Below are 12,616 nucleotides of genomic sequence, written 5' to 3'. Positions count from 1 at the left end.
ACCGCCACAACAATCCCGAAAATTTAAATCGAACGAGAAAGAAATTGGAATTCGGCATTGTACAACGCAATCGAGGTTTCACCTAAACATTTCTATCTGGCTTAAATTTTCGTGGTTGTTGTGGCGGTGCCCCTGTGTAGGATATTGCTATATAACTGTTTATCTTTTATGCGAAGCTTCTGAAGGCGTGCGTCTGTCCATTCATTGTATGCATGTAGTAGTACGTAGCCACCGGGGGCACATGCCCGTTCTAGAGCGGGTATGTGCGACAGGGGATGCGAGATGGGAAATGGCGGTACTTAGAGTGTTCACTAGAAAGACGCACGGACGGACGGACAGACTGACTAGCAGACAGACGGACCGACGAATAGACCCGCGGACGTATGGACAGATGGACGCACGAACAGACAGATAGAAGGATGGATGGACTCATGGATGGACGCATGGACAGCTGGACAGACGCATGAATTGACGCACAGATAGTCGCGCGGACGGACGGAAGCACGGGTGGGTTGACGGACGACTTGTAATTGGTGATGCATGTATTTGATAAATTCAAAACTAGATAGCTGTACTTGTAGTTGATGATGCTTGTAGTTGATAAACTTAAAACTAGATGGCGGCACATGTAGTTGATAATGAAAGATGCGAAATGTTATAATATGAATGATGTCACATATGGCGCATACCATTGGTTGAAGGCAATAGTTCAACGATGTATGCCAGGGGGAGCGTTGTAAAGAAATCCGCTCGCTGTTGCCGTGTGCTCGGAGTCGTCGTATGGTGGTGGTGGTAGTGGTTAGAAGAGGAAGAAGGCACCTCATTTCGGCAGCCCGGTAAGGAGCACGAACTAAATACGGAAGATTCACGGTTTACCAATGATTCCCTCCGGAGCTTCGCCCACTCGTCATCATTCACCCCGTCGATATGCTGTGATTTTTTTTATATAGCCAGTTGGTAGTTTGCGCCCTTCCTTATGTCTGTCTCTTTCTGTGTGTTGTGTATAGTTGCGCCCTCACGATGTTTAAGAGTATAAAAGGAGCATGGTAGTAGTAGTAGTAGAAGTAGTAGTAGTAGTAGTAGTAGTAGTAGTAGTAGTAGTACACGACTCGTAGCGGCTACTGCTGCTATATCGTAGTGTGAGCGCAGTAAATGAGTGTCCCGTCTTTCTCATCTCTATGGTGTATCATAATCAGTGGCCTGATAGACAGTGCTCGATGTGAACATTTATGATAAAAAAGAATGATCAGTAACGTTCTCGCCTACATCGCTATTATCTAAAGAAAAGCTACTTATAAACCATGCAAACATTCGCCGAAGATATGAATACGTACGCATTCATGCGAATAAAATTAGTATGCTCGTAGTGCTGTCATGTGACCTGAAAACGCACCTGGTTAGGGTTCGGGTGGTTGGAGTTCCAGACGGAGGTGAGGTTCTTGTTTCCATTGTACTTTGTGAACGGCGTGTGCTGTACCGATGGTCTTATGCGGTACAGCCAGCTGCAAGTATAGGTGATTAGCATTAGAGGCGTAGTGGTTAGAGCATATATATATATATATATATATATATATATGCGCGAAGCAAATATTGCCCCTCAGTCAGTATCATGCCGGAACCATTATGTGAAAATCGTCGTGAAGCATTTGCATTTAGCGTATTCCGGTCTGCAGCGAATGCGAAGTCGTATGCTCCCAAGCTGCAAACAGTGAGCACGCGGACTGTTTGTGTTCGAGCGTGGGGGTTTACTGCGCATGAGTGCTCACGGCTCCACTTGGTCCACTGGCTGCCGCGATGGCAGCGCCACTTTTCACCGTGCTATTCCTTTTACGTCGTAACTTAAGCAGCACAGAATTGAGTGGGGCTAAATATATATTCACATACTTGAGTTTCGAGGACTGGCGTGCACGAGAATATCCGACTACGCGACCACGTTGAATAAAGTGATCGACTACATATTCAGTCCAGCTTCAAGGCCTTTCTGCTAGGTTGCGCCGCAAACTTTTTTTACAACTTAAAGCATTATATAAAAATATAAATCCTAGTCACAGTGCGAAAAGAACGCTGCAGTATGTCCTTACATTTCGTGCTCTTTTAATTTCTACTACGATCTAATCGCATGTTCTGACCAGTTTCCGGTCCCCTTAATGCGCTTTGTCTCGACCTGACTAGCTCGGTTGAAGACAGACAAGAACAGAGGGCACAGGAAAGAAGCTATATATAGTTCAATGTGCGTGATGACCTTGAGCACTCTTCACGAAACGAAATGGCCCTCTCCCGTTGCGATTTTTGTGCGCGAGCATGACTCACTGTATAATACTAGCAGACTACAATGTGCCGTGCCGGACCGAATTCCGTCTGGTCCAAACGCCTGGTCTTAATTTACGTCAGCGTTTGGCCAATGGCATGCTAGCTGTTTTTTGACGTCAAGCAGCAAACGCCTACTGCTTCGAAGAGAGGGAGCACGGGCCTCTGTATTCGGAAAAGTGGCGCCTGAGAGAATAGTAACTACGGGCTTTGCTTGTAAACACTCCTTGCCGCGCATGACAACACGATTTGGCTGAGCTGGCCATAGCAGAGTCTGATTTCCACGGGATGTGTTTTGTAACGATGTTCGGGGTGCTTCATGAGGCATTCGTTAGGTGCGGCCTTATTTATCTAAAAAAAAGCAGTAGCCGGAGAACGATGGAAGCCTGCGATGCAATTTTAGTAAACACACGTTGCGCGGGAACCGGCGTTTCGACAAGCAGATTTGTCTTCTTGAAAAATTGAATAGTGGCTTGGGCTGCTGCTGCATTCAAGAAGGCACCAGGATTGCAGTGAGGGGGATTTCAAAAGGCACCGAAATTTAAAGTATTGATGTCATTTAAAAGTATTCATGTCATCTATGCACCAAATTATTCATGCTTTTAGTCTATTTGCCTCATTTGTAGCTAAATAAAGCAAAAAGAATGATTGATTAAAATGTGGTATTAAATTTGTATAACGTCCCAAAACCACGATATGATTATGAGAGACGCCGTAGTGGAGGACTCCAAAAATTTCGACCACCCGAGGTTCTTTAGCGTGCACCCAAATTTGCGCAAGCTGGCCTGCAGCATTTCCGCCTTCATCAGAAATGCAGCCACCGCAGCCGGTATTCAATCCCACGACCTGCAAATTAGCAGCCGAGCAACTTAGCCACTATAGACCACAAGGGTGGGGCCCAAATAAAACAAGAATGCAAAAGTAAATGGAATATTTAGTATTCATGAATAAGTAAATCATGTTTGAATATGTAAAACAAGAACTTTGGAGGTAGCCAAAAAAATTGCCCGCAGCTTCCCTCGGGGGAACACTTAGGAGGATGCGGAGCATATAATTGGTTAACGGGGTGTTAAAGTGCGACTTACTTGGGTCGATGGCTAAATTGGTTAACGTGGTTGTGAAATGGGGTGTTAAATTGCGACTTACTTGGGTCGATGGCTAAATTGGTTAACGTGGTTGTAGGAGGGGGTGTTAAATGAGTGAACACGTACACACGTATGCGAAAGGGCGGCGCTGGTCGAAGGGACGTCGATCATTGTGTTTGTGGATTCGTTGGAATTCATTTCACCGCGACCTTGGACGTCGACGCGCCGCACAAACCAACCGACGAGCGGCAACTGAGCGAGCGAGCGCCGAACTTGAGTATGTATACAGCGTGACGGCGCATGCACTGTCAGCTGTCGAATGTTCGAGAAGGGGGAGAAGCGCAACGGCGCATGCGCGCGCGTCAGCTGCCGATGTTCTCGAAGCGTGACGGCGCATGCGTGCTACATTATACAGCTAGCGAATGTTCGTGAAAAGGAGAAGCGCACGCGGTGTGTAGAGGAGGAAGGGTGCACAGATGGTGGAGGAGTGCAGCGCGTGCGGTGTGTAGAAGAAGAAGGGATGCACAGATGGTGGAAGAAGGAGGAGGAAGCTTGCGGACGGCGCCGCACTACAAGCCTCGAGTATTAGATGCTCCGCATCTAAAAACAGCCATGGCGCCGACTGAAATTTTTCGTCGCCAAACGGGTGACAAAGTTCGCATTTTGGGGCAAGGTACCTACCAACGGCAACCCTGAAAGACAAGTCCGCTTGAAGTAAGGTCAGCTTCATCGCCACCACTGCTCGCGAACTCTCACACCTATTTTGGTAATTACGCGGAGGCAGTCGTACTCACGTCAAAAAGAAACCTCAGGTATAGCTTTAACTATCTATAATGCAAGTGAAACATTGAAGCCCCGGGTACCACAACGGAAGTGACGAATTCCAACTGAACCTCAAGATGCCGCTGCCTATAAACTCTGAGAAAATAGTCTCACGTCTATTACAAAATACACACAAAAACAATGACGAAGCATTTATACAGGCGCGTCAAGGTACTGAGGCCAACGCAATCGCGACGTGGACGAAAAAGTGTAGCAAGGGCATTTCAGCCACTGATTTTGTACAAGATGTGCTCATGTGAAAAGCAAGGACTAATTGCCGTTCGGAACTGGCAACACCTCTCTATCGTTCGACTAAATGAAACGTGGTGGTGGCGACTTTACAGCTAAAAAACCATTCAACTCTGACAAGGGTATGCAGAATGCACAATGCACAATGCACAATGCACAACACACAATGTCCATGTTAAGATTACGAAGAAATACAAGGGACACGAAATCTCAGTGGTCGCTTTTAATGCCTTCAACTTTCGCGGCACAGTGGGCGTAGGAACCGTGTCTTCTTTTAACACCTTGGGATTGCATGAACCATACAACTTATGAGCGAAACCGCATTCAACAAGGTGCTGTAATAGTACTTTGCCTCCTACGTTACTGACTTTAGTGTTGGCACCACTCAACAGGAACAAAACAGATTGATGAGATGATTATGTTATAGAGCAGGAAGAATATTGTATTTACAGTATGTACATAATGACATACGCGGAAGTGAAGTTTATATTAGCAATACAGAGGGTCTTCATTGGCACCGGCAATGCAGTCTGTCTGACATAGTACTGCACTTTTTCAATGAAATGCAAGTGGTATGATGGTATGGGGTGGCAATGTCGTGCCAGAATTGTACAAGCGAAGTTTAGGCTGTACGTGGAGAAATGCGATGACATGTTCCCTCTTATTTACCATAAGCGTGTCGTGCTCTCTAACACTTTTTTTTCTTACCCCCGTCAAGCACACTGTTTCTGGGACGCACTGTTGGCTCCCGCAATACCAATTTCGGGCTCGTGCAGTGCGCACGGTGTAAACGCATACCCATTTGACACTTTGATAAAAGTAGTTCCACAGATTGCTGTATCTTCTAGCAGTAGCGACAAGTTCACATGTCCACGCATGCACACAAACAAAAAACTCAGTTTTTCCTCTTGAACATAAGACGCAAGCGCATCACAGCATCGAAAGCTGGTGGTTGTGATCACAGTGAGGTCGTATGTCAAGTTTGAGCAAAGCAATGACGACCCCCCTTTTTTTCGAACTCGTGGCAGGGATTCATGTTCTTTGGTTTCTGGCCTGGTGAGTCCACTATTTACAGGTGACACAGCTGCTAGACACTGCAGCTTGCGATGTATTTTCAGATGATATAATGTACAGCCATCAGCATTATAATGTATCGCGCGTGCATCGACTACGGGCAGTGTCAGCGCCTTACAACGGCAATAATGCGCTAGAAGTGGAGTCGCGTGCGCCGGCGCACAAAGCAGCGCATTACAAGCTCTAGTGACGTCTGTCATGCTGCTCTTTTTAGGACAAAGCATTCGCTTTCTTTGTTATAGAGAAGCCCGAATTCCACACTATCGCCGACGGCTCACAAGATTGCCTTGTGCATCAACTTTGCGCAGTTCATTTCGCTGCGGTAGCAGGAAGGAAAGCAGTAACAATAAATGTTGGGTTTTACGTTCGGAAACCTTGACATGATTATGAGAGGTGTACGGGATTGGCTCCGGAGTTTTGGAACAACCAGGATTCTTAAGCGAGCACCTGGTCATAAGCACACAGACCACTAGCGATTCAACTTCATTGCAACCGCCGCGGCCAGGATTTCAACCTTTCGCTTTGGGGTCTTCATTTGAGCACCATAATTGCTACAACACCGCATTGCGTTAACAGTAAAGATCAATAGACCGTGCACCGATAAATCACCGCTTTTCTTCACACACATTCTTTTGTTCGCACAACTATTGTTTTACTTCGTGTCTTCTATAGCAGAGGGAAGAAATGGCAGATAAAGAAAGGCAGTGAGGTTAACCTTTGCAAGGTAGCCGGTTTGCTACCAAGTACATACGAACGGAAGGCCTTGTGTAAGAGACCAATACAGGCATTACGACAAGGCGTGCATCGTACTGAAAAGAACAGCGTGGCAGAGGACACTTGAGATAGCGTTGTTTAGTACGGTTGTGCGTATACTGCCGGTATCGCAGATTATCCAATGGATTATCGCCGATGTAAGGCGCTGGTACCGCACGAGGTCGACGCTCGCGCGATGTACGTAAAATTGTTGGAGGCTGTTACATCATCGACAGCGGCGGTTATAAGGAATCTTCGGCTCGGAGTCTCGTGTGCTGACGTCTTTTCCACTTCGACTTTCCAGACGCCGATGTCGTCGACAGCAGTGGCGTCGTCGACTTGCCACTGGAGTTTGTTCTGCGCGCGCCGACAGCACCTGCCTGCCCGTAGCCAGTAGAAAAAGTCTTCATCTCTTCTAGCATGGGCTCGCACACCTGCAATGGGGGGGGGGGACACAAGAATAAAAAAGGCACTATAGTTCATAAAATAGCATAAGCTGACGTTTAGCATTTAAGCTACAACCCTTGTGAGAAAAAAAATAATGTCAACGTTTCGTCTTAAAGCGACGCACAGAGATACCAGAAAGTTGAAATGGTACACTTAGTAAGGTTAGTAGCTAACTCCCATTGGATCAAATGTGGCGTAACTCTGTATTCAAAGCACTGGTGAAAGGGAATACGGCAGCTCTAACGAGCGAAGTGACTTTCGTTCTGTCATCGCTTCGGCATGGCAGAACAGTGCAGCATATGTATAGGTATTGGCTGTCTGCTGACACCCGCTAGAAATATAGGGTGCGCACAACCACGAATTACAGCGCCCAACTCGTAAAAGAACGCATCGCGACAATAGACGGGCGAGGGTGACCATCTGTGGCAGCTCTCGCCCGCGGCGCAACGTGATCGCATGCGCCCTTCGCGCGATAGAGATAACCGGCTCGTTTCATCTCTGCTTCGGTCGAGTTGATCGCTAGTGCTTTCAGGCTTTCAATAGCGCGTATAGCACAGGAACATCGATACCGACTTTTAGTGCAACCTTACGGCAATAGCAAATAGCCCCCCAGAGTCTCCATATAATTTGTATCTCAATAAGTGCGGCCGGCAGGCACGGAACACACCGCACTGTCTCATTAAAAACTCGAGGAGGTACATATTGAAAGCCCATTGCCAACTCTCCAGATAAACGATTGCAAGTACAGTTGCGAAGTACCAACGAAGTCATCAATTAACATACTTTTGCGAAATCGAGATGTACCCAGTATGCCGTAATTCGTCAACCTCACAATAGCGAGGTACCCACTTCGCGTCTGTAAGGTACCACGCTCACTTACATAGTTTCACACTTTGTGGCTGCTTTGGCTGATGACGATGCAGAATTACGGCTGGGCTACTTGTAATGGGTTGGGAGGTTTTAACAGCCATGCTGTTGGTGGCCAATCCTTTCATGTCCGGTGACCATTGTAGACCATAGTGATATTTACCCTCAAAAGTGAGTATAGGCCACTGCGGATGTGTGCCACTCAACCCACCAATCCCACTGCTCACTATTCCCACACCTCACCACTACACTACTCCCTCAAACAGCTGCCACTGCTCAATACTATCACAACTCACCACTACGCCCAACAACTACCACTGCTCACTACTACCCCAACTCACTACTACGCCCACTACTTCCTCCGACCGCTTCTACTGCTCACCACTAGGTCCACTAATCCTCCAACCACTACTACTGCTCACTACTAAAGCAACTGAACAATATGTCCACTACTTCCTCCAACTACTACCACAACTCACCGCTACACCCACTGCTCACTCTAACGACTACCACTGCTAACTACTACCACAACTCACCACTACGCCCACTACTCCCTCCAACCACTACTACTGCTCACCACTAGGTCCACTACGCCCTCCAACCACTACTACTGCTCGCTACTACCAAAACTGAACAATAGGCCCACTACTCCCTCCAACTACTACCACTGCTCACTACTACCTCAACTCACCTTTATGCTCACTACTTCCTCCAACCACAACTACTGCTCACTACTATCACAACTGAACAATAGGTCCACTACTCCTTCCTACCACTACAACTGCCCACTGCTACCACAACTCACCACTATGCCCATTACCACTGCTATCTATTCCGTCAACTCATCAGTAGGTTCACTACTCTCTCCAACCTTTACTACTGCTCAATACTACCACAACTGACCGATAGGCCCACTACTGCGTCCAACGACTACCACTGCTCATTACTACCCCAACTCACCACCATGCCCACTACTTCTTTTAACCACTACTACTGCTTACTACTCCCTCAACTCACCGCTAGGCCCACTACTCCCTCCAACCACTACCACTGCTTACTTCACCATTCCTCCCACTACTTCCTCCAAACACTGCTACTGCATAATAATTCCTCAACTCAAAACTCGGCCCACTACGCTCTCCTACCACTTGCACTGCTTACTACTACCTCAACTCACCACTGCGTCCACTATTTCCTCTAACTACTACTACTGAACACTACTACCTCAACTCACCACTCGGCCCCCTACCACTTCTCACTACTCAAACCACTGAACAATAAGCCTAATACATCCAGCCACTGGCACTGCCTCCACAACTCACCACTAGGCCCACTATTGCTTGGGATGCTTCCCAACTTCACTCGCCCACTTCATGCCGCGTCAATCTCACTTCATTTCCACTTCGTTCAAGCCTACTGTGTGCCACCAGCTTCCGTGTGTCATGAGTGTCCGTCAAGCGGAGCAGGCTAAAGTCTTCAACAACCCACTCTACGCGCTATTCAAATTGTGTGACGTCCGGTGTTACTTTACTCTTCTGCCACGCAATGTTACATTCGTTAACGTGACTGCTCACCCAACATGGCTTGTGCATAGGTTTGTTTCACAAAATAGTTTCAAGCATTTACGGGGTCGTGTGGTCGAGTACGCGACTTCCGCATCGAGTCCCTGAGTTTCTGTAGTCCGAGTTTGCAAAAAAAATTATAAACTGTGGTAAGGCGTGAATGGTTTCCCACATCATTGAAGGATGGGGCAGGGTTCTAGAACTTTCACTTTAGAAAATGTTCAGCTATAGCCACTCGGCTTCTTTGCGATAAATCGAGAATAAAGGGAAGGCCCTCATAGCGTGATGTGATGCCATGGCAAGAATACCGAAGCAGTGAGTTGGTAAGGCATCGTGAAACTGAGAAAATCCTACTTTGCAGCACTCTATCGATGTATATGCTGTGAAACGCGCGTCAGCTGGTAATAGCAAAGCGCATCAGAAATTAGTCACAGCCAGTGGTGCGACTGCGCTCTCGAAGCGTTCACACTGCAGTGTATAGACTTTTTTCATTCAAGGCGATCTGGATGCCACCATAGTCCTCTCTGGGCTGTTGTTAGCGCGCGTCACCCTCCAAGAAATGCACTGCCAAAGCTGTGACGTTGGCTTTCGTAATCTTCTGCAACAGCCCAGAAAGGAGGAAATCCCATTCTCTGTAAAAAAATGTCCATACAGTAGACCACTGGCGCACGCACTGATACACAACTACCTACGGCTAAGGTTCTCTGGCGATACGTGCAAGAATCACCACCACGCTAGAGTTTTAGAACGACCTCTACCCCGCAATGGTTCTGTCTCCACGGGTTAAAAACCATACGCCGGATCCCTAAACTCCAAACAGACGCTCGCGTACTAATCTGCTAGCAGATGCATGCGCTGTTGCGTTAGGCGGGCCACCCTTTTGCCGCGGCCACCAGAACAGTGGAGAAAGAGCAGCGCCAAGAAGACCTGCTGTTTCCGTGTATTGGGCGCTCCATGGCTGAAATTACTTTACGGAGCACCATTGTCCTTCGGGTCCGCTCCACGATTCACCACGTGGCGTCTTCGTGCCCCGGTAAAGGCCACAATGCCGAGCTTCCGCCGATTACGGACGTCGGACCATCACGCTGTGCATCTCTGCCTGATGAGCCGCCGACACTCAAATGAGCCCCAGATGTCCTGGCATGGCACCTCGGAGGCGCCTAGACTGCGACTGCTGTACGACAAAGCATGGGTGGTCGGCCCGAGCGGCGAGATGACAGACTTGTTTCACCCGCTCAAGTAAGATTCGCCGGAGGAGGCAGCATCGCCGGGACCATACGCGTGTTCGGTTTGTGCATTTGTGTATGTTTATATATATTGGAGGTGGTGCCAGCATAATAACATTCGTGTATGCGGCGGGACATGTTATTGGACAGTGCCGTATGAACCTGTTCCCTGATCTAGGGATCTGGTCAGATGAGAATGTACTTATTCAGCCCTCGCAGGCTGCTTAGTGTGGTTCACTGAGCTTGTTCAAGAGACAGCCTTTTTCAATGTAGAGCTTTCAATGTAGAGCTTCGGGCCAGAGAGCGCATGCCATGTAAATAATGTAAATAAACCCTCTCTAAGAAGTTCAACCTCCTCCTGCCTCAACACTTTGATCCCGGATCTCCGGTACCGCAAACCCTGGTCGCAACAGCGCTCACTGTGTTTTCGCCTCAGACACTAACGAAAAAAAATGACCCCACCATCTCTAAAGAAATCGTGAGGAAATGCGAATGCATTTCTTGCGCCGAAAGTACATGGCGTAGTAATTGTAATGGCGTAAATTGACGACGAGGCGAGGGTTTGTACCGTAACAAATTATTTACACATTCATAAGAACCTGTTTGTGTTGTCGTGGTCGCTTCGCTGGCTTGCGTTGGCACCACGTGCTTTTCGCTTCACAGCCTTGTCTTCCGCTTTTTTTCTTGTGGTTGATGTTGACGTTGAAGCTACTGCAGTGACGTCACCTCCAGCGAGAGATGTAATGCTCGGGTTGGATTGTGTTACACTTCTTGCTAGTGGTACCCTTTGCCATCAGGCATTCGCCTTAACCGACTTCTGCCATCGCTTAGAGAGGCACTCAGCCAGCGAATGGTCGAGAGTGAGGCACGCGCTTCACTTCAGAGTGGGGCGCAGAGAGGAGAGAGTTCGAACGACAAGAGAAGGAGCGGCGGAGCACTGCACCTGTCATTTTAGCAGACGGGCATAATGCCAGGGTCTTATCAACACAAACGCTGGCAGCAGAAACGCTACAAACGAGTTAAAACGCACTTCAATGAGGCGATGGCAAGTGAAGAAGGTGGGGGCTTCGATTGCTAGAGGCGAGGATATATAGCACGCGCGCCTGCAGTTGTTGCTGAAAGCTGTCGATGCCCATGCGTGACATTTCGGGGGCTATGGTTGTTAGAGACGCACGCGCCTGCAGCGGTTGCTATGGGAGAGGGTGGTTGATAGATTCCGACGGACGCCTGACACAACTTGACTATGAAATGCATTCGCATTCAAAACATTCTAAGAGGCGTATTGACGGCACACGCCAAGGTGTGCGAGCTAGCGAAACACGCCAGGGACCTCCGCTTATGGGGCAACATCAATGGCCGTTTGACAAGCTACGACGTAATTACCGATTTATTTTACGTGGCTCGCCAAACCTTTGCTCCGCCCAGCGGCGAGCTGGACAGGACGCAGGTGGTGGATCTACGACAACTTTAGACGCGTACGTACGCCGACTCCCACTGTGTAACAGACTCTATCCCAATACACAACCGACGAATACAAGGAAAGTCTGCCGTATTCAGGTCACCTGACTAACCCACTTGTTGTGGAAATTTACTGAAAATCCTCAAGGTGCTAACTTCAGAACTCTTCCACCATAGCGGGCCGCTGCCTTACGCAGCCCCAACCTCGGCAACTAACTTTGGGCCGTCCTAAAGAGTCTTCATGGGAAGTCCTAGGGAGCCCTCATGTGCTGGCGGCACGCACATGAAGGCTCCCAGGCCATTCAGCTAGCCCTCGATGCTGTAGTGAGGAAAATCCTCAATGTTCCCGCGTGGGAGACCTGAGGCCCGATGGTCGAATGCCCTCCCGGAATAACAAAAAATTGCCCGCAGCTTCCCTCGGGGGAACACTGAGGAGGATGCGGAGCATATAAGTGGTTAACGTGGTGTTAAAGTGCGACTTACTTGGGTCGATGGCTGAATTGGTTAACGTGGTTGTGAAATGGGGTGTTAAACTGCGACTTACTTGGGTCGATGGCTAAATTGGTTAACGTGGTTGTAGGGGGGGTGTTAAATGAGTGAACACGTACACACGTATGCGAAAGGGCGGCGCTGGTCGAAGGGACGTCGATCATTGTGTTTGTGGATTCGTTGGAATTCATTTCACCGCGACCTTGGACGTCGACGCGCCGTACAAACCAACCGACGAGCGGCAACTGAGCGAGCAAGCGCTGACCTTGAGTATATA

The 12,616-nt window shown here is 48.3% G+C and overlaps 1 protein-coding gene across 1 annotated transcript in view; it reads right to left on the bottom strand.

Annotated features, from left to right (window-relative positions):
• Positions 1 to 4,671: 4,671 nt before the first annotated feature.
• LOC119174295 (uncharacterized) overlaps positions 4,672 to 12,616 on the bottom strand; it is a 201,056-nt gene continuing 193,111 nt past the window's right edge. Inside the window, exon 21 of the mRNA XM_075884923.1 lies at positions 4,672 to 6,724. Coding sequence (XP_075741038.1) covers positions 6,533 to 6,724 — 192 coding nt within the window. The 3' untranslated portion in view covers positions 4,672 to 6,532. The remainder of the gene's footprint in view (positions 6,725 to 12,616) is intronic.

Source organism: Rhipicephalus microplus, unplaced genomic scaffold (genome assembly GCF_043290135.1).
Source record: "Rhipicephalus microplus isolate Deutch F79 unplaced genomic scaffold, USDA_Rmic scaffold_56, whole genome shotgun sequence".
NCBI classification, from domain to species: domain Eukaryota; kingdom Metazoa; phylum Arthropoda; class Arachnida; order Ixodida; family Ixodidae; genus Rhipicephalus; species Rhipicephalus microplus.
Note: the sequence above shows the minus strand (reverse complement) of the source record. Positions and strands in the feature narration are given on the sequence as shown.